Source organism: Rhinolophus sinicus, linkage group LG15, assembly GCF_036562045.2.
Source record: "Rhinolophus sinicus isolate RSC01 linkage group LG15, ASM3656204v1, whole genome shotgun sequence".
Taxonomy (NCBI): domain Eukaryota; kingdom Metazoa; phylum Chordata; class Mammalia; order Chiroptera; family Rhinolophidae; genus Rhinolophus; species Rhinolophus sinicus.
The window spans coordinates 12870937-12893578 of NC_133764.1; the positions used below are offsets into that span (position 1 = coordinate 12870937).

General features: G+C 42.7%; 4 protein-coding genes across 11 annotated transcripts in view; 1 reads left to right on the forward strand and 3 right to left on the reverse strand.

Annotated features, from left to right (window-relative positions):
- KIAA0753 (KIAA0753 ortholog) overlaps positions 1-22466 on the reverse strand; it is a 67340-nt gene extending 44874 nt beyond the window's left edge. Inside the window, exons 1-4 of one of the 8 annotated variants that reach the window (XM_074320302.1) lie at positions 22314-22466; positions 21526-21603; positions 7411-7573; positions 236-860 (exon numbers count right to left, since the gene is read on the reverse strand). In XM_074320302.1, the coding sequence (XP_074176403.1) occupies positions 236-860; positions 7411-7506 (721 nt within the window). In that variant the 5' untranslated portion in view covers positions 7507-7573; positions 21526-21603; positions 22314-22466. Of the gene's footprint in view, positions 1-235; positions 861-7410; positions 7574-8269; positions 9097-12430; positions 12454-12918; positions 13048-13159; positions 13181-13791; positions 14034-21525; positions 21604-22313 lie in introns of those variants that run through there. The other 7 variants (XM_074320304.1, XM_074320306.1, XM_074320303.1 and 4 more) reach the window with 7 other exon arrangements.
- Positions 9155-12912, reverse strand: LOC141568944 (uncharacterized). Its single transcript, XM_074320301.1, has one exon. It carries the CDS (start codon positions 12599-12601, stop codon positions 9161-9163), a length of 3441 nt encoding a protein of 1146 aa, XP_074176402.1. The 5' UTR covers positions 12602-12912; the 3' UTR covers positions 9155-9160.
- On the forward strand, positions 13016-15419 carry TXNDC17 (thioredoxin domain containing 17). Its single transcript, XM_019743812.2, has 4 exons — positions 13016-13517; positions 14040-14121; positions 14540-14615; positions 15239-15419. Exons 1-4 carry the CDS (start codon positions 13373-13375, stop codon positions 15305-15307), a joined length of 372 nt encoding a protein of 123 aa, XP_019599371.1. The 5' UTR covers positions 13016-13372; the 3' UTR covers positions 15308-15419.
- MED31 (mediator complex subunit 31) lies at positions 16490-22624 on the reverse strand. The gene is made up of 4 exons (XM_019743809.2): positions 22473-22624; positions 21526-21603; positions 21118-21214; positions 16490-16849 (listed from the first exon to the last, which is right to left on the reverse strand). Exons 1-4 carry the CDS (start codon positions 22498-22500, stop codon positions 16657-16659), a joined length of 396 nt encoding a protein of 131 aa, XP_019599368.2. The 5' UTR covers positions 22501-22624; the 3' UTR covers positions 16490-16656.
- Positions 22625-22642: the final 18 nt, after the last annotated feature.

Consider the following 22642-nt stretch of genomic DNA (forward strand, 5'->3'; position numbering starts at 1 on the left):
GTCAAACTCAAAGTCCAGTTGTCTGGTCACGAGTGTTCACTCTAGTGACAGATGGAGGGCGTAAAATCTGATGGGGGCAGGGGTCACAAAGGAATATATTAGGTTGGTGCAAAAGTAATTGTGGTTTTTGCAATTGCTAACCTTTTAAACCGCAATTACTTTTACTGATGTCTAATATTTGAACTATCCCACTCTCATGGCATCTCTTCAAAGTGAAGAATCCAATTTTTCTCACCTTTTATAGTTACTTCTTCAATTTTATGGATACAACTGCTCAATTCTTTCTGGAGTCGCTGAACTTCTAGCAGGCTTTTGTGTTCACGTAGGCTTTTTTGGTCACCTGTCCTGGCATGTGGCTGAAGTTCTGGATCACAGGTGGTTGGCAAATTCGGCATGGTCAGATTTGACTGTCCTGGATGAGATGTGTACAGGTATACCTTGGCACCTGAGCTGGAAATTTCTACTTTGGACGGCTGGTGGCTGCAACGACAGACTTCTTGACTCTTCGATTCCTTTCTTTCCACCCTATGGTCTGATACTTTATGGTTAGTGTGTCCACATCTCTGAGAGATTTGGGGCTGACTTCTGAGATGATGTGCTTTTATATGTTCTTCCAATTGTCTTCGTTTCACATCTCTTTTGGCTAGATGGACAGCATAGCTAAGTCTCTCTTCCGATATGACAGAAAATGAAACAGAACTGCTTAGGTCAGGACCATCTCTAAAATCCAAATCTTTACAATGGTACGACTCATTGTACGAATGCTTCAGTTTTTCAATTCTGATTGCATGTGGGCAAGAATAGCGGATTGCCAAATTGCTTGAATGTGTAGGAACATTCTTATTAAACTGCAGCTGGTTCTTTTAAAAAAATAAATAAAAGTAAGCGCTCATTAGAAAAACAACATATTGCATAGTTGGTATATGTCTACAATCAAGTTTCTAAAATTTCACCCACACAATTATTAGTGCTAAGAGGTATTTCTCTTTTGTTAAATCAGCCACTCTCATACCCCCCTGAATTCATCACGTACTCTTGGTTCTATCTATCCTACGATCACTCAGACCTATAGACTTATCCTTCTGTTTACTAATAGCATACCAGGATCTTCCTCTAAACGTCAACCTGGAAAGTTTCAAGCAGCAACCAGTAAGTTCCCCAACTCCCCGGAGATGGACTTCTGTCCTATTTCAAAATATCAGCTTCCATCAAGTGACCAATACAATCCATTACGAGCATGCTTAAAAGCTGCTCCCAGATACACCACACAGAGACATAGGACCTAGGCCATTTGATAATGCTTCTTCGGGTCTTGCTGAGATTTTTCATCTGGTGGTTGGACCACATCTTTTTTCCTGCACCTCAGTTCATCTTGCTCTAAACAGCCCACTTACACCATCTTATGCAGGCTTAAGTTTCTGTCTGTTCGAATCATAGTAGATACACGTTTTAATTCATTTTTTTCACTTAGCAAAGATAGGCATGTTTCCAAATTCCCACAGTTTTCATTTTCATTATTACATTTCCAAAATCCAGTTAATGGCCTTTTCATGCTTAACCTAACTATAACTTACTATTAAACATTTAGATTGTTCCAGTTTTTGCACTAATTCAAATATTATTTCAATTAACACGTTGCGTATGGATCACGAGAATTTTCACGAGGGATTTAAACCCCGCCGTACACAACGTGTTAATATCTCCATGCATTTAGGTTTTTTTTTTCTCTTTTCAAACTATTTCCTTGGGATAAATTATCTGTTCTGGGGTTACTAGGTCTAATGCAACAAACAATTCTATAGCTTTGGGCCTGTCAACGATGAACTAATGAAGCTTGTGCTGTGATGCCTTTATCTAGGGAACAGCCCCCCCAACTCTCACAATAAAGTATTTTATATAATCACGTGTGTGAAGAGTCTATTTAAAATAAACCCATTGTGGTAAAACTTCAGAAAAGTATTTTATAAAAAAAAGTTGTTAGCAGAGGTTATGAGAGAGAAAAAGAAAAACAGTTACCATCTGAAGGGCGTACAGACAGATGAACAGCATTTGAAACTTACAGCCTTATGTGGAGAAAGTCTTTTCCCCCAAAGTATTAATAAAAACAACCTAAATTACCTGGGCAGTTTGATGAAAGTACTAGAAAAAAAAAAAAATATGCGTGAATTCCTCTTTAACCTGGGTGTAGGGAAAGGCTTTCTAACTATGACTCAAAAACCATGTGCAATAAAAGAAAAAAGTGATAGAGTTTACTACAATAAAATAATTTAAAAAACAACTGCTACCTGTTTTCTACGGTTAAAAAAACACCACAAAGTCAAAGAAGAAATGAAAACTGGAAGAAAAATATTTGTGAATACAAAGGGTTCCCTACATACAAGGAAATCTTAAAAATTAAGGTGAAAAAAGATCAGAACTAAATAGAAAGTGGGAAAAACACATGAATAGACAATTTACCAAAAATGTACATATATATAAACATGACCCTAAGACATATAAAAAGTTGGTCATCTCATAAAATACAATTTAAAGAAAACACTGAAATAGCAACAGATTAGCAAAATTGAAAGGTATGACCACACATGCTGTTGGCGAGGCTGTGGGAAAACAGACACTCTCACACAGTGCTGGTGGGAATGCAAATTGATACAACCTTAGGGAGGGGAACTTGCTAGTATCTAACCAAATTACATATGTTTACTTAGTGTCTCAGCAGCCTCACTTCTGGGAATTTTTCTGAAGATACACTCCCATCAGTACCTATGCACAGATTACTCACTGCTATATTGTTCACAATTGCAAAGCACTAGAATCAACCTAAATGCCCATGTAGGAGAATGACTGAATAAACTTTGCTATGTCCACACAAAGGAATATTGTGAAAATGTAAAAAAGGAATGAGGACAATCTCTATGAATTTCTCTGTGAACTGACGTGGAGGGATTGCTCAGATATATTGTGCAGTGAAAAGAGCAAAGTGCAAAAAGAGTATCTGTAATATACTACCCTTCAGAAAAGCAGAGAGATATTTCACGAGAAAATGTGCATGCATCTGATGATTTGTGCAAAAAGAAACACAGGAAAGAAAAATCAGAGACTATTAAGATTAGGTATATATCGGGTGTGGGTAGGAATTGGGTGGAAAGGATAGAGGGAATGGGAGACGGGATGACACTTCTCTGAATATACCTTTTTGTACAGGTATATTTGGAACCATGTTAAGGTTTCACATATACTAGAGAGATAGTAAGGGAGAAAACAAGGGAAGAAGAGAGGGAAGGAGGGAGGGAATAAATAAAATTAAGGATGAAGGAAAGCCCTGAAAATGAATACTAACAGAAACCAACAAACCAAACTGAATTTCAAATGAATAACAGAACCACACTAAAAAGTGAGGGTTAAAAAAATTAACCCAATTAATTTCTGAACATAGCATTTGGACTATATGACCTTATATATGCTAAAGATAAAAAGTACTCTAAACAAATAGTAAATTCTAATTTGTAGGCTTCTCTTTTGCAGAGGCATGGAGCAAACTTCTGAAACATTTTTGTACATTCTAGGATTGTGCAAATAAGTAAGTACATCGTGGATAACTGGAGCGAGGTTTCACACTGTTGAGTAAGGGAGTTAGAAATATGGAAAGTGTTGAATTGGAATTGGAGATGTCTGTGTGAACTCAGACAAATGGGCAGATACACAGACAGACACATAGATAGGGAGGGAAGAACGGAGAGAGAGGAGAAGGGACAGGAGAGAGAGGGAGGCATACAGATGTGAGTGTGAATATGAATGTATGTATGTGTACACAAGTATATACATCTATTTGCCAGTTACATCCCCTGACAGGGCCTAGAAAGAATGATACCTGAGAATCAATGAGCATATCTATTACCCAGATATTGATTTCTAAATTCCATTATCCGCTAAAGGGAAGAAGTCTCCTTGGATAAATGGCTGATTCCAGGACTGGGTCAGGGAAAAAATATGCTAAGCCCAGAATATCTTTTTATACCAAAAAGTAGTCAGACTGATGAAAACATGTGAAAGAAAGACTGGAGTCCAGTAGGCCTAGTCGGAGACCATCTGAACATCAAAATATGTATTTGAACATAAAAATAAATACTGAGGGTAAAGGATTATAACCTACTGCATAAAGTTAAGATTCTATGTGGGAGTCTGCTCTGATATAAACAAATAAATACATAAATAATTAACGCACCATTTGCCAACCATCATAATAAATTGATTAAGGCAAATCATCAATGAATGCTAAAACTAGTAGATGAAAGTCTGCAGAGTAAAAAGATATTAACATAATCTCAAGAGAGATATTTTCAATTATAAAAGGCAACAGAGTAACTGTACAACGGAAAACTTGGCAGGCACCACCTTAATCAAATGATTAAAGTTAACACTGCCAGTAATGGGACTAATTGACAGCATGTATCTCCTGATATGACACACTGAGAACTCAGCATCACGTCAGTGATTTTCCCACCCTAAGCGTAGAACCTGCATTTAATTCGGAGAAAATGTCAAACAAACCAAAATTGAAAGAAAAATCCTCAAACAACTGGCGTGTATTTTTCAAAAATGTCACAAAATACAAATACAGGCTCAGAAACTGTTCAAATTAAAGGAAACTAAAGAAATATGATCTTGGGTTTTCTTTTGCTACAAACGACATTTTTGGGGATGACTAACAAAATTTCAGTAAGGTCAGTAGATTATAGGATAGCATTATTTTAATGTAATTTCCTGATTTTCATCACTGTAGTATGATTATGTAACAGAAATTCTTATTTTTAGTAAATACACATACAAGTATTTAGGAATAAAAGGGTATCGTGTCTGCAACTAAATCTTAACCAGTTTAGAAATTGTGTGTGTGTGTGTGTGTGTGTGTGTGTGTGTGTGTGTGTGTGTGTGTGTGTAGAGAGAGGAAAAAGTGTGGAAGGAAAAGAGGGGAGGAGGGAGGGAAGGAAGGTGGGAGGGTGTAATAAAATGTTAATATTTGGGGAACCTGGGAGAAGAGTTTCCAGAAATTCAGTGTACCATTCTTGCAACTCTTCTGTTAGCCTGAAATTATGTCAAATTAAAAACAAAAATTTCTTTGTAAACCACATCCATCAGAATGCCTATAATTTTTGTTTTGCAATTTATTAAAACTTTGTTTAAACACTCATTTTGCAACATACAAACATATACAGATGGTGCCAAAAAAGTATACATTTTAAAGGAAAAAACTATTAAAATTGTAATACTCAATATATACCGATAAAAAAAAGATGAATACAAGTCACATTCTGCCATTACAACAGGTACTCAGAGAGGTTACCATCAGCATCCAGATACTTCTGATTACGGCGAACTACTGCTTGAGAAACCTTGACCAAAGTGCCCACTTGTATACATTTTTTTGGTACCCCCAGTATTAAAAATTCCTTGTATTTAAAACATTAACTTATTCCATATACAATAAAACTACCTTTCTGTGACATCTTTTTTATTAGTTTCAGGAGTAGAAAACATACTGATTAGACATTTATATACCTCACAAAGTGATAACCCCAATAAGTCTATTACCCATCTGACACTGTGCATAGTTATTACAACATTATTGACTATATTCCTTATACTGTGCTTTATATCCCGTGACTCTTTTTCTTTAAATTCTAGCTGACATTCGATATAATTTTATATTAGTTTCAGGTGTACAGCATAATGGTTAGACATTTATAAGATTTATGAAGTGATCCCCCAATAAGTCTAGTACCCATCTAACACCATACAGTTTTTACAATATTATTGGCTATATTCCCCATATTGTTCTTTACATCCCCGTGACTGCCAATTTGTATTTCCTAATCCCTTGACCTTTCTCACCCAGCCCCCAACCCCCACCTCCCATCTAGTAACAATCAGTTTGTTCTCTGTATCTATGAGTCTATTTCTGTTTTGCGTGTTTATTCTGTTCTTTAGATTCCACATGTAAGTGAGATCATATGGTATTTGTCTTTCCCAGTCTGACTTATTTCACTTATAATAATACACTCTAGATCCATCCATGTTGTTACAAATGGTAAGATGTCACTCTTTTTTATAGCAGGGTAATCCTCCATTGCGTAATGTACAGAATGGCCATAATTTTTTAAAAAACACTAAATATTGGCAAAGATGTGGAGTAACGGGAGGAACTCTCCTTTACTGTTGGTAGGAATGTAAAATGGTAAAACCACTTTGGAAAAAGCTCTGTTGGTTTGTTAAAAATTAAATATACACCTACCCCTACGACCCAGAGCTTTTACTCCCAGGCATTTACCCAAGAGAAATGAAAACATGTTTACAAAAAGATTTGTACAAGAATATTCATAGCAGCTTCATTTATAAAAACCCAAACTAGAAACAGCCCAGGTATCCATCAACTGCAGAATGGAGAAACAATCTGCGGGTACATTCCCACTATGAATACTACTCAGTATTAAAAAGGAACATACTACTGATATATGTAACACATGGATGAATCTTAAAAACATTATAACCAATGAAAGAAGCCCTCTACAAAAGAGTACATAGTATATGATTCCATTTATATGAGTTCTAGAACAGACAAACTGGTTTGTGGTGGGAAAAAAAAAATCAGAAAGTGGTTGCCTCTGGAGAACTGGGTAGGGATTGACTGGGAAGGGGCAGAAGAGGACCTTCTGGGGTAATGGAAATGGTCTGTATCTTGAAAGAAGTACAGGTTATACATGTGTATACATTTGTCAAAACTCAGCAAATGTGCAAGAGGTAGACATTTCAATGTATTCATTTAAGATAAAAAATTTACATCAAAAGATAAAAAGGTAAAAAGAATGAATTATAGGATATAATATGCGTGCTGAAATAGGTACTTGTGTCTGCAATTTACTTTGATGTAGGTCAAAAAATAAGATGGATTAATGAATGGATTCTACAGGGATAGACATGCAATTAAATACAGCGAAATAGTAATGGAATCTAGGTGTTCACTGTGAAATTCAACTTCACTGTATGTTCGAAGATTTTCATAAAACAATGTTGGAGGTAAAGACATCTTGGGACAATTGATTCAATAAAGACTAGTTAGGTAATATTAGAAAAAAATTTGGGTCCATTTCTTAGGTATAACAATGGTATTATGATTAAGTAGAAGAGTTTATTTTTAGGATCAGTATTCTAAAATATTTGGAAGTGAAGTGTCATGATATCTGCAACTTACTTCAGTTCTGCAAGCATTTTAGAGATGGGCAGATAGAAAGAAACAGGACAAATTGTTACAACTGTTGAAACTAGAAGTAGGGTTAAAAGGTGTCCGTTGGCCTTTTCTTTCAACTTTCATGTTTAAAATGTTTCAGAAAATATGAAGAAAAAAAACAAAACTACCTGGGTCTGAAGTCTCGTGGGGTCACTCCTCCCCTCCAGCTGGACACCGGATGCTAGATGAACACAGGCTGAAGCTTGTCGGCCTGGTCCCATCATGTCAGACAGCGCAGAACAATAGTGGAAGCCTAGTCCTCAGCCGACAGTGCTTCCCTAAAACCATTGCCTAAAACGAAAAGAAGCTACTTTCAGACCAAGCGTCTTCACACAAAGGAAAAGAATAAGTAAAACACAGTGAGTGCCATGCTCATGAAACGATACTCTACAAGTCGCCCACAGTGACCTCCTACTAAAGAGCAGGTGCTTAAGGACTGGAATGAGTAGAAACTCACAAAAGCAACTCCACTTTTGAAATTCCCAAGAGGATAGGGGGACACACTATTTTAGTAACAAATCTTTTGAGCCCTTTTCATTCTAAATTTCAAATCTCAAGAGTCTCCAGTAAGACATTATTTCCAAAACAGGGCTCTGTTACGGTAAACAAGCACTTCCCAGTTCGGCAGTTTTACGGACAGTCTACATCAATAAGTCCTAACCGCTGGTCAAAGAGCAGTTATACTTTACTAGGTAGCTCCAAAGGACATAACTGAATGACTCGAAGTAAGCCTCCAGGATCAGAATATCTAGATTTATGCCAGGATCTGCCATTGACTAGCGGAATGACCTCTCTAAATCTTCCATTTCCCCATCTTCCCTCCATCTGATACACAGTGAAATACAACATGTGACAGCATCGTGTACGCCATTATGGGGTATACTCTTATCACTGCCTTTCCCCATCCTGAATGCCTCCTGATATACACTTTATTATCCCTGTACTCATCCCGTGTTGATCACACACTTGTGTCAGGTTGTTATTTACCTATTTCACAGGCATATGTCCCATCTTCCCAGCTAGACAAGGTTCCTTGAGGGTAAGGGCCTTGTCTTGCTCTTCTCTGATATTTCCCACAACACAGTGCTTTGAGCATAGCGGACAATTTAACTCAGTATTTGTGGAATTAAGCTGACTTTTTCCATGAACTAACTAGTGTTAAATGTACTGGGGAACTTGTTCTCTGAAAGAATCCCATAGTAAATCAATTGGGAAATTCAGGTTTTAATTTAAGCTGTTGAATAAGCTCAACGTTTGTAGGTTGCATTTGCTTAACGACAGATACATCTGAAGGAATATAAAGGCAGTTGTAGAAGATTCCTTATTTCTAAGGCTGTGGAGACACGATCAAAAACGAAGATGGGAGGAGGCACATGAGCGAGGCCATCAACTGGCCTGGTTATCAGCACAGCTCAGGGGCTGGAGGAAGGGGCCTGGGGGGCGTCTGCAACATTTATGTGGTCAACACTTCCCCTAGGATGCCAAAGGCCTAATAATCCGTTCTCCACAGGAAAAAAACTAGGTGATCCCCACAGTTCCAGGATACCTTAAGTGACACTGCACACACACACACACACACACACACACACACACACACACAAACACACAGAGTCCAGGGATACCCACCCCCAAAATGTTCCCCTGTACAAAGTCCTGGGACATGTCTCTCTTTGCAACCTGTCCCTTTCCAATTGTTCCAGGAAACCACCCAACTTGTTACACCACATACTGTGGGACCTCTCCACAAAGGATCTCTCTCCCACATCCTGAGACACCCCTACAGCTTGTACCTTCATCCACAACTCAGGACAAATCTCCCACCAAACTGTTCCCTCCCAAAGAGTCCCAGGATCCCCCCCAATTTGTTCCCTATACATACTACTGGAATGCCCCCCTCAATCTGTCCTCCCCCACACAATTTTCTCCCAAGTTGTTCCCCCTCACTCTGATTCCAGACACCCCTCCCGTCTGTCTCCTGCTGCTCTGCTGCAGGTGACCCCTGGAATGCTCAAGGCCTGTTTCCTCCCTTGAAACAGGAGGCACTTCCACGGCTTCATTCACCCCCGCAGCCGTTCCTGTGCCTGAGAATCCCGGCACACTCTGATAGTCTGCTTCTTCCCCCACAGACCTTGGGCAGCTCCATAACCTGTCTCCACGCCCACAGGTGTAAGACGGCCCAGAGGCCAGGTTCCTCCTTGCTAGCCCCAGGACACTTCTCCCTCCTGTCTCCTGCTCTGAAGCCCCTGGGCGCTCTGTGGACGGTCTCCGCACCACTGTGAGGCCCAAGACAGCAGCATTCGCCTCTTCTCCAGTAGACCCAGTCACCCACACAGCAGCAGGCACACGCCCCGCCATGGGAACTCCCACCGCTGCAAGCACCCCCAAAGACAGAGGTACCCTCACAGCCTCAGGGACTACTCCATCGGGTCTCCTTCTCCACATGCCTGACACACCTTCAGAGCCAGTCGCCCTGTCCACGGGTCCTGGAGCCCTGGATGCAGGAGGCCCCTCAGCTGCCGGTCTCCTTCCCCATACACCTGGGACATCCCCAGAGTTAGGATCACCCACCATCGGCACAGGAACCCCAGCAGCTGTAGGTGCTCCCACAGCCATGGCAACTCTAGAAGCCACAGGCATCTCAGCAGTTTGTCTTCTGTCCGATAAGCCCAAGAGACTCCCGGAGATTGTCTGGTCCCCCTCAGGCCCAGGTACCCCCGTGGCTGTGCACAGTCCCACAGCCATGGGTACCCCCGCCATTTGTTTCCCTCCCGACAAGCCCGAGATGCCCCCAGGACCCATCTTTTCCCTTCTGGGCCCAGGCATCCTGGCGGTGGCGGGCATCACCCTTCTTGTGGGACCCTTGGCATCTGCAAATACTTGCACTGTCTCTGTCTCTCCCCATAAGCCTGAGACACCTCCAGAACCAGTCTCCTCCCACACAGGCCTGGGAGCCACGGGCACCCCTACAGTCACAGGTACTCCGGGAGCCTGTTTCCTTCCTGGCAAGTGTGAGAAAACCCCAGAGCCAGTCTCCACTCCCAGAGGACCAGGTACCCTCGAAGCCATGGACACCTCAGCAGCCACAGGATCCCTGGCACTCTGTCTCCTCCACGATCGTGTGACACCCCCAGAGCCAGTCTCCTCCCCAACAAGTCCAGGTACCTCAGGAGCCGCGGAAACCCTATCAGTCATGGGAACCTCAATACCCTGTCTCCTTCCCCATGATCCTGGAAAAGCCGCAGAACCAGCATCCTCTCTCACAGGCCACAGCTCTTCGGGGGACACAGGGACCCCTGAAGCCACGGGTATTCTGGCAGTCTGAACTCTCTCCCACAGATTCAAGACATCACTAGAGCTGCTTTCCGGACACATGGGGCCAGACACCCACACAGCAGCAGGCACCCTCCCCGACCCAGACACATCCATAGCTGCAGGCAGCCCTGTGGCTGGAGCACACCTGTGCTTGGGCATGCCAGATGCCTCGGACACCCCCACTGTCTCCGGCAAGCCCATAGCTTGTCTCCTCCTGCACAAACAGGAAATATCCTCATAGCCAGTCTCTTGATCCACAGACCCAGAGACCCCTAAAGCTGTGGGCACCACAGCCTCTTGCTCCCCCATAGCCTGCCTCCTTTCCCACAGACTCAGGACATTCCCACAGCATGTCTCCTCCCCAATAACCCCTGGCACTGCATCAGCCAAAGGTACCCCCACAGCCTGCTGCCTGTCCCACAAGCCTGGGATGCCACCATACTGCCCATGTTCGCCCATGGCTCCTAGTACCACCCCAGCCTGGGATACCCCCACAGGCTGTTCTGTTCCCCACACACCCGGGACATTCCCACAGCCTGTCTCCTTCCCCAAAGCCCTAGGTACTCCCATAGCCTGTCCTACACCCCACAGGCCTGGAGCAACCGCAGGACCTGCCTTCTGCTCATCAGGACTAGATACCTCTGCAGTCTGTGCAGCTTCCCATGGCCCTCGGTCACCTCCAGAGCCTGTCTCTACCCACACAGCCTGTCCCCTTTCACTAAATCCTGGGTCACCACCATGTCTAGTTTCTTCTTCAGAACAAGGCACCTCTACAGGCTGCCCAGTGCCCCACAGGCCAGGGATACCCCTAGGGCCTACATCCTCCAGAGCTTGTCTCCTCCGCCACAAGCCTGGAGTTTCCTCCTCCACAGCTCTGGACACCCCCATAGCCTGTGCCCTGCCCCATACGCCTAGGGTATCCCCACACACTGCCTCTTGTGCCAGAGCCCCAGGCACCTGCACTGACAGACCCCTCTCCCACAGACCTGGTGTACCCCCATAGCCTCTCCCTCCCTCCACAGCTCTGGGTACCTCCACAGCCTCAGGCCACACCATGGCACCAGGAACTCCCATAGTTGGTGCTTTTGGCCACCGGCCTGGGGCAGCGCCATAACCTATCTCCTCCACAGCTCCAGGCACCCCCTCCGCTTGTCCTCTCCCCAGCAGGTGTGGCGCAATCCCAGACCTTGTCTCCACAGTCCCAGGCACCCCCACAGAAGGCACCCTCACAGCCTGTCCCTGCCCACAGGAGCAGGAGGGCCTCTCACAATCCGGCCCTACGTCAGGAGCTGCAGATATTCCTGAGGCCTGGGGGACTGTCCTAGCCTGTCCTTTCACCCACGGTCCTGTGAGGCCACGGCGGCTGGTCTCTATCCATGAAGCCTGGCCAGGTATACCCCTTTCAACTGGCCCTTCTCCTGCAGGCACAGGATGGAGCTCGACTCTGCTTCCTTCCCCACATCCTAAAGCTGCCCTCATAGCCTGCACCTTCAACCACAGCTCCAGAATACTCTCGCGCCCCATAGATCCCGGACGACCTTTTCTCTCACAGCCCCGAGGACTCCTATCAAGTGCCTCCTCCTCCCCCCCAATGTCAGTCGCCCACACAGACCCGGCAGGCCCCACCACCTGGGGCTCCCCCACGGCCCCGTTCACCCACACAGCCCCAGGGTCCCTTGCAGCCTCAATTGAGCCTGAAGGGCCAGGTGTCTCCGAAGCCTCGTTCGCCCCTTCGGCCTCAACTGTCTCGGCCGCTCGTCTTCTCCGCCGTGGCTGTCGACAGTCCTGCAGCCTTTCTGCACTCACACAGCGCGTCTCCCACACCGAGGACCTCACCCGGCGACTAGATCCACGGCCTCGGGAAGTCCCTGCACCCCATCTCTTCCCCCATGGCCGCCGAGCTCCGCGCCCCGACCTGCCGGGCCCCACCCCGCGGCCCGGCATCTCTGCCACCCGCTCGCCCCTGCGCAGCCTCGGCAAGGCCCCACGGCCAGCCGCCCTGCTCATAGCTCGAGGACAATTCCCGTCTCCCCCAACGCAGCCCCAGGGCACTTTGTCTTAACACCTTGTTCCCAAGGCTGCTCCACACACGCACTCACACACTCAGCTCCAACCTCGTAGCCTTATTCCCTCCCAGCCCCCCACCCCTGCCCAGCCCTGCACGTCCGCCCCCCAGTCCCGGATCCCCCAAAGCCTAGGCAGGAGAATAGGTAATTGGGGGCGACGAGCGGCAGGATCTGCCCCGGGTCAGGGCCTGCTCTCCCCCAGGTCCATGATTCCTAACGCAGCTTCCCAGAATCCCCCCAGCGCCAGCCCGAGCCCACCTGGCCTAAGGCAGGGCGCGGCTACTGGGAAGTGGGCGGGGGGTCCCAATTAGGCCTCGCTTCCGGCCGCTCGCCTAGTCGCCATAGCAACCGGCGCGGGGCGGCTTGGGAGCCGTTAGGGAGCCTAAACCACCTAAGCGTCCAGGGGCTGCATGGCGGGAGGTTTTGCAGCCACTGCACATGGGGCTGGGGCCCAGAACAGATTAGGGCAGAAGCCTCGGTTTCGCAATGGAGCCAGCACCGAAAGATCGGAGAAGTACGAGCAGAAAGACGGTACGGATGAGGAATGGCCTTCAGAGGCTCCCGTAGCACCTCCCAGCTCTGTGGGATCCTCTAGGCACCGCCCTGCTTAGACCACCCGGAAACAGCTTCGCCCCGCCCCGCCCCACGTGGGGCCCCGCCTCCCGGCGGTGCGACCCAAAGGCTCCACCGGCTGTCCGCGGCCCGCTCCCCGATGGCTCACTACCAGGAGGTGAGTGTGTCCGGTTTCGAGGACTTCAGCCGGGCTGTGGAGCTGCACAAAGGCAAGACCATTTTCGCCTACTTCACCGGTTCTAAGGACGCCGAAGGGAAAAGCTGGTGCCCCGACTGCGTGCAGGGTGAGGCCGGGATTCGGGGGCTGCCGCCCAGAGGAAATGACGGGAAGGCCGAGGCTATAGAGAGCGGGGCTGGGGAGAGGCAGAGGGAGTCTTGCCCCCGGAGATCTGCAGGGCGATCAGAGCTGTCATCTTGCCTCCTTCTCCTACCTTGTTCCCTTCTCTCCTGCTGTGAAGTCCTTCCCCGCCCCAAGTGCTCTTCCTACCATTCGACCCATATAATCTTGGAATCCAGTCCTTTAAAACTTTTCACGTCCCATTATGATTAATGTCTTACAGTAGACGTGAATTGGTCTCCTTTGGATGTCAGCAAATATCTATGCCTTCCATTGTTATGGGCGCTGTGGCGTGGCGACAAATCAGTGGCTCTCAAATCAGAATACCTGACTTCTGTTAATCTTCTCTGTTAAGTGTAGGTTAAAGTCTGAGTTCCTGGCAACACTGAGGGGAGGGGAAAGGAACACTGTGTATCTGTGCCTGATTGTACAGTTGATGCATGATTATTTTATATCTACTTTTTGAAAGCTGAACCAGTCGTCCGAGAGGGGCTGAAGCATATTTGTGAAGGATGTGTGTTCATCTACTGCCAAGTAGGAGAAAAACCTTAGTAAGTAGCAATGTGTACTGTTTCTCAGACATGAACTAGAGACTCGCAAACTTAGACGGGAAGGACCTTGGGACTCAGGTTCTACCTTCTAAGGTAGTTAAGTCCAGCAATGATAAGACATTAAATACAAATAAAAATTTTGAATGTTCAGCCATTTGCATTAGGTAAGGCTAATTCAATGAATTTGGCTGGTGTTAGTTCAGAACTTAATTGTCTTTACATTTATTTTATATCTTGATCACACTTCAAATGAAAAATTTTATTTGGGGGAATAGATAAGTCAGTCCTCGGGTTTTTTTTAAATGTTTACAACAAAAACAATAGCTAAAAGACTAAATTTAGGAATATGTAAAATATTAAACAACACGTAAGAAACCAAGTAAATGTTTTTCATGATCACTTCCTCTTTTCGAAATAGCTGGAAAGACCCAAATAATGACTTCAGAAAAAATTTAAAAGTAACTGCAGTGCCTACACTACTTAAATATGGAACTGTGAGTATCTTTCTTTAACGTGTTGGGGCTACAATTCACCCTGTCAAAACTTTTAACTTGTTCTGGATTCAAATTTGAAAAGGTCTTGAGATTCCATCGCAAACATCACATTCCTGTTCAGAGTGCATCTGTTCATCCCGTGGCCAATCCCAATAAACTGAATAATGCAAATATCTAAATATTACATCTTTTTCATGCTTTTTAAAGGCTATTAATTTAAAATTGTATCAGCACTGTTCAAGAAAGTTGGTTTACAGATAATTTCTTAAAACACTGGCATCAGTGGTGGTTTTCCATTTAATCCATAATTCTGATTGAAAAGAAGGGGCACCTCTTCTAGTTTAGTCATGGCACTGGGATTCTAAATTAAAGAGATGAGGGGAACGGGGTTGGCATTAGGCTTGCTGTTTCCTGTTTTAGACTCTATGCTTAGAGCCAAGTGATTCATCTTAAAGCAAAAATCTTAACTATTTCCTAAAACTTGTTGCAACTGGTTGGTAATTCCTGAATGACGTAATTTCTCTGTTCCAAGGTTTGTGTCATTCAAAGCAGAACAACTCTATCCTCTACTAACAACATTTTTGTAGTTGTGGGTTAACAGTTTGACTGTTCTTCTCTTACAGCCTCAAAAACTGGTAGAATCTGAGTGTCTTCAGGCCAACCTTGTGGAGATGTTGTTCTCTGAAGATTAAGATTTGATGATGGCAATTGTCTTGATTTCCTGATTTGCTCTAGTCTAAAAGAAACTGCATACTTGCTTTGAATTCATGTTAGCAATAAATAAATAATTATGATATAAAACAATTAGTATGTCTAAACAATAGAGTGCTATATTAAGATGCTCATGAACCCTCTAAGATAGGTAAATTCAGTCTTCAGGAGTGGCAGTATTAGCACAAAGGAATGTATTACTGGAGGTAATAGAAATTAGACAGCTTCCAAACCTCTAAAGGAGTTAGGAACTTTTACCTCAAATTCCATGAATTTACAAAGAACTGTTATTTCTAAAACATCTTCGGCTTTAGAATTTAGAATTTAACCTAACCACTGAAGGAAAGCACGTCACATCTAATCCAGCCTCTGCTTCATGCAGGCAGTTTTGTTTTACAACTCTGAATGTGCTTCCCTACTTGGGATGAGGTGGGTGGCAGAGGCCAGAGACTATATAACCTAGTGGTGGGAAGGACTCTAGCCCGTGAGTCAGTCACTGATTACCATTTACTAGCTGTGTAACCATAGGCAAGTTACTTCACCTTTCTAAACCTCAGTTTCCTCCTGTAAGAACAAGGATTATTCTGAGAATAAAATAAGAAGGCAACTGAACACTTAACGCAGTGCCTGGCTTGTGGAACCTGCCAAATAAAATGTTAGCTTCCCCAAATAAGCACAAGTATTTGAGGCTCCTCATCGTTGTTCTAGTCTAAGGTCAAGAGTCCAATTAGTAGTTAACAACCAATCGTCCTGCCATCACTAGGTCAGCCACATACCAATGATTCTTCCATAAAGCTCTCTTGCAATGCAAATAGTGATATAGGTATGTTCTCCTCTCCTGCAGAATTTAAGAAACTTTATGCAGGTCTTGTGCTCTCATTTAGAGAGGTCACTGACTCCATTCCTCTCGTTCTGTAGATAAGAGGGGTAGGGTAGCTGATCTGAGGGACAGTAAGGTTCCCCATGGACTTGCCCTAGGCCCTACTGTACACCAGGAACATTAGGCTGAGTTAGGGATATTTGGTGGCCCAATCCTGTCCCTTGTCCCATCCCCACTGCCTCTTTAAACAGATCTAAAGAACCTAACATTGCTGTTCCTATTCAATTGAATGTGTTAAATACTAATAATAACTTAAAAATCCACAGGTAAATCAAAGCAGAAATGGTTTTGGTTCAACAGCAGTAATCTATTAACAATAAAAAGTTAGTTGGATTAAATAGTACACTAGAGGTTTTAGGTGCTGCCACAATAAAGGTAGGCAGAAGTCTTTGTCTTCACTGTACAAAAGCAATATATACATGTCTTAAGAGCCTGGTCTGGATCCAGCTTTCATTTTCCTGATGTGTTATTTTGCTGTTGCTGCTCTGCCAGGGCTTGCTGAAGGCGCATCCGCTTCCGAGAATAGTGCTGCCAGTGCAGAATTTGCTGCTCATCAATAAATTTCGCACACTGAGCATTCACCAGCTCCTTGCGGAAGTGTTCATATTGGAGCAGTTCTAACATGTGTAAACACTGAGGGTACCTGGGTTTAAGTTTATAAGTTAATGATCAACGTAATTTAAGTCAATAACGCCAAGCTCTGTCAGTTACTCAAAGATGATCTTATACCCTACCACCTCAATAACATCAACTTAGAACACTTGGGTAGTACAAAGTTTGTTTTTTCCTGCTTAGGCAAGGAAGCTAATGATCAAAAGTCAGCATTAAGCAAAATTGTCAAAAGTGAGAAAAGTTAAGTTCTGAAATATTAAGTACCTTGCCCAAGGCCACACAGTAACTGGTAAGCGGAGTCAACATGCTATTCTGTTCTGGTGGTTTCCAAGATGAGGAACATGAACATTTTAATTTTAGTAGTTAAGTGTTTAATTGATAACTATTGGTTTTCCATCATCAAGGATAAAAAGACAATTTGTATTCTAAAAGTCAATTTCAGAAAGAACTATGCACAAATATTGTACTCTAGATTTCCATGGGGACATACCAATTCTAAAATTACTTTATGTATTCTCTAAGATTGAACAAATATGTAAGTATATGTACTATGGATAAAGAGAGCCAAATCTCTGGCTATTAGACAAAGAGACAGATAAAGGGGAAGGCGAGAATGAACCCAGTTATTGAGCTGGAATTGAAAATATCAGTATGAACTTACGTCTTTTAATATATAGACAGATACAGAAATACACACACACACACAGAGAATTCCTAACTTTGTGTGCTGAGAGGGCCTAGAAGCAATGAGACTGGTACCAATGAGCACACTTAGTGCCCAGATCGTGGATTTTAAATCACGTTTTCCAGGATACCTTGGAGAAATGTATGATTCCAGGGCTAAGGCAGGGAAAGTACAAGATGAGTCTGGAATATTATGTAGTGTCCAAAAAAAGTGCTCAAAAAATTATGATGAAGGTATCTTTAAAGTAGTCAGGAGCCAATTTGAAGGGGCCCCGAATGGCCATTATCTGGAATCACTAGAGCAAGAAAATACAAAATTATAATCCACAAAATAAAAATAAGAATCCAAGAGTCCATACTGAAACAAGTTTTTAAATGAATAAATAAATCAGGAACGAGGGAATGTTCCTTACAACTGAATTCCAACTAATAAATATAGAAAGAATGATGTAATTGGAAAGTCACCATTAAAATTCTTTAAGGCAAGTATCTTCAATAGATGCTAAAATTAGTGGGTAAAAATTATAATAAAACAAGATATTTACATAGATTCAAAGTATTTCCTCATAAGATACTTATTCAATACAAAAGAAAAAAATAGTAACCTGATATGGAGAAAATGCAGCTACCACCTCAACCAAATGATCAAAATTAACATCAGAGGTGGGTAAACTGACTTCCTATTACTCCTGATGTACCCTAGAAGGATACAAGATCACTTCTGTGTCATAGTCATAGGAAAAAAAAAAAGACTGAGGAACTCAGATCAACGGAGACTAAGAAGACATGACAAAATGCAGCATATAAGCCTAAACTTGATACTGTACCAAACAGAATATTAGTAAGACAGCTGGCAAAATTTGAATGAGGTCTGTTAATGAGGTTAGATAATAAAGTTAGACAGTAATGTTAATGTTCTGATTTTGATCATTGTACTATGGTTATATAAGATGTTAACATTTAGAATTATCTGGGTGAAGAATATACGGGAATTCTCTTTACTATTTTTCCAAGCTGTTTTGTAAGTGAAATTATTTCATATAGAAAAGACAAAATTTAAATGAGTCAATTAAACAACATTAAACCACACAGGAAGTACAGAGCCAAAATTGTACAAGTGACTAAAGTTTGGAAAACAATGCCTACAGCAGTGCTTCTCAAATTTTAATACGCATATGACTCACTTCTTAAAATGCAGATTCTGATTTAGTAGGTCTGGGGTGGGGCCTGAGCTCTGCATTTCTAACAAGCTCCCAAGTGACACCAGCATTAAGGACCTCATTGAATAGCAGGGCCCAATACCACATTACAGGTTTGCTATCTCCACTCCAAAGATTCACGGTTACTTGTAATTGTTGGTAGCTGAGCCTGGAATGCCCCACTCACACCTACCCTGGCTATCTCCTTTTCATGAGGGCACTGGTAATTAAAAAGGGTCTGAATACCAGCTCTTCCACGCACCAGCTGGGTAGCCTTGAACAAGGTACTTAACTTCTCTAAGGTTTAGTTTCTTCATTTGTAAAATAATGTGACAACCAAGAGAATGGTCTCAAGTAGCATTTAGTCAATAATAGGAATTTAGATACAGTGATCATTTATCAAACTTATAGAAGGCAATGCTCAGAATACATTAAATGACACATAAGAAATTATAAATATTTTGATAGGCTACAATTATAGAATTAACAATATGAAGTACAAAAAGAAAGTTCTGCATTTAGATTTTTAAAAAGTGAACAAATAAATGGCGAACTCAATAGTATTAATGGAAATAACTGAAAAATTTTAGTTCACATAAAGCTCCCAGCAAGTCAACAATGTGAATCTTTGCCTCCCACCCACCCCCAAAAAAAGGTAATGTAAACTTAAGTTGAACTAATAGAAGTGTAATGTCTGTATGAAGAAAAAAATGCTATTTGGTCCACTACCCTTACATCTGAAGGCCTGTGTTTAGTTCTTGGCTGAATAACATAAGGCACAATTGCAAAATATCCAAAGGAGGGCAGATGAGAAAGGACTGAAGGTAGTTGAGAAAAAGAAATGTTAAGAGACATTGTAATGCAGATACTGGCTGTTAGTGAAGCAGGTCAAATGGTGGAAAGTGTCTAGAAAAGTCAGTTGCTCCTCTCAGCTCTAGCCATTTCTTGATTTGCAAGAAAGACCTGGAGTTACCAGCTTTTCCAGATTTCAAACAGTAGCTAGAAATCTGGATTATTATATGAAACTCTGCAATCTCTAAATGCTGGCAATTATTAAAATAAAAACTTTGTACAGACTGAATGATATGCCACAGAAGTTAGTCTGCAGCCTTTCTTGAATTTAAATATCTGAAGGGCCATTGTCTCCATAGGGCATGGACTGGTTCTAGATTCAGGGACAAAACTGGGAACACGGGTTGAAACTACATGGAGGTATATTATATCACAACATAAAGAACTTTGTAGCATTTAACTAACAATGGAATTGGCTGTCCCTGAACAGAGCAGTATGTGCTCACTGGAAACCTAACCACAGTGTAGACGATCATCTCAGCAGTGCTGTGTGTGAACTTGATGGTATCTAAGACTAAAGACTCAGTGTCCAATGCTGTCTCTAAGTCTACATACATACATGTTGCAATCTAATAAAAAAGTCTTTTCTCTAGATAATAAGTGGTTGTTTATAAAGAAGGTACAAAGGGTCCTGCAGGCAGTAGGAGGATGTGGGCTTTGTGACTCAGCTATTACACACAGATCAGAAAATTGACCAGGACACAGTACAAGTATGAAACATTTTCCTTTCAAACTTGTGCTTGTGTAGAAAAAAAAAAGACAAAAAGTTTCACTACTGCTTTCTGACCAGCTAGTTAAAGCAGAGGTTCAAATAATTCAAAGATTATTTTTTACCATTAAAAGCAGGTTTGTGATTAACATGCTTCTTGCAATTTAGTACCCCTTAAAATGACAGCATCTGTTGCACAACCTGAATTGTGCATATGTGTGTGTGTGTGTGTGTGTGTGTGTTTTAAATTAGTACAGTACTTGGCACTTAGGAGGCCCTAAAAAAAGAATAGTAGCTATTAAGACACAGATAAGGCTACCTTCTGCACAAAACCTTCTTACAATTACTTCTTTCTACATTCTTTAATTTTCAGCCCATGGCTATCTCCTTTCATTTATAGAATTTGGATTCCTTGGGGTCAGAAAACCAGTGAGAAGGGGTGAATGGTACAAGATAACGTCAGATAAAAAAGCCATGTCATATAGAACTTTAGCTTAAGAGACTAGACTTTATTCTGCATGCAATGGGAAATCATTGAAAGAGTCTAAGCAAGAAAATAACATGTTGTGATTTACATGTTTAAGAGATCAGTATGGCTTCTGTGTATGAAATTATTTTCCTTTGTTTAGGTGTGGAGGGGGGAAGGTAACAGTAGAAGTAGAGCTAACCAGTGAGTAGATTACTGCAGTAATTCAAGTTAGAGATGAGTGTGTCTTGTAAGGCGGTGGCAACTAAAAGAAGTGGAGACATTCAAAATATATTTTTTCCAGTGTGAAACTAGAAGTCCGTTAAATAGCAGTGTTTTGGAGTATAATAAGGTATATACATATTTAGGACTATAAAAATTAAACTTACTTTAGATACTTGGCATATTCTGGTTCTTTCCAGTAAAGCAAGTACTTAAGATAATTAACGAAAGCTTTATCTTTGAAGTAACCTCTCTGGGCAAGAACTGAAAGGCATAAAAAAAAAAATACATCTATAGAGCAAACCAATCCTTGGACTACTGATTTGTGACTCCTAACATAAAGAATTCACGTATTTAACATCCCCGCCATCCACACACTAAATTCAAAAAACAAGTCCAATTTGGCTCGAATATATATATATACACACACACATATATACACACACACCAGTATAAGTGTAGCAGTAATTCCATTCAATTGAGAATGTATAAAAGTAGACACTATTACGAATTGCAACTGTTCCGTCAGAAATCATTAACAGCTACTCAATTCAATGAGGTGCTCAACAACTTACAATTAAGGTAATTTGGGTTGGCTAAACACTGCACAAATTCCAACTCCAACTGAAACCGAAGTCGATTTCCAGCATCATCTAGGAGAGAAGATAGCAAGAATCATCCCAAATGGAGGTCATTGTATATAATATTGATTAGTAGAAAGAAAACCGGAAAGAAACCTGACCAATGCTGAGATACATTTCTACATAAAGGACAGGTGATCGTTGTCCCTAACCTGGGTGTGGGAGGACATAAACCTTTCTTAGAAGGCGAAGAAAAGAAAAGCCCTGATTATAAGGAAGGAGTAAGTTAGAAGTTTCTCTACAGTTAATGAGATGGCATCAAAGAAAACAAGAAACACAGGAGGCAGGATATTTCTCTCTTGTGAGCCACTATGTAGAGATTTTAACAGTGATCACTGCGGTAAGTGGTAATAACTGTGCCTTCCTCTATTTTAATAATGCGTACGACAACTGTTACGTGATTAAGCAAAAGCTAAGTGAATGCTAAATCAATCAGGAAAACGTTTAGAATCCAAGCCGAAAAAGAGATGGAGTTGTTGCAAGATCACGGAGTGTGTGCATTTGTGAGAAGCGTCAGTGGCAGAGGAATATACAAGCGTGTCGACGTATTTCAAACTTCTGCAGTTCGTTTGAGGGGCAGAAAACAAATAGAGACAGTTTAAGATTGAACTCCTCTCGGTTAGTCTTGCCCAGGCCAGAAAGCCCGTGGGATCGGTATTTTGATTAGCAAGTGAGGAAAAAAAGGTCTGCGAACAAATCTGACTCTCAAAAGGCCAAACTACCTTCGCCTTTCCAGACGCTAGAAGAGCCCTCGCGCCTCCGGGTCCGCACTCTTACCCCGCCAGGAGCTAGGCCTGCAAGGAGCCCGGGGAAGCCGGAGGAGATGTCTGGGCCCGAGACAGTTCTCTTCGCGAAAACTCGCGGCTCAGAGAGCTACTGACCTGTCTCCATAGCGACAGCTGCGGCCATCACAAGCAAAGACGCTAACACGCCACCTGCCCGACACAGCAACGGTCGGAGTGCGGGAGGAAGTTCCGGAAACCGCGGCTCCGCCTTCCTGTCGCAGGGCAGTGTGGGATGCGGGAGCGGGCACAGCCTGGCGAGGCGGCAG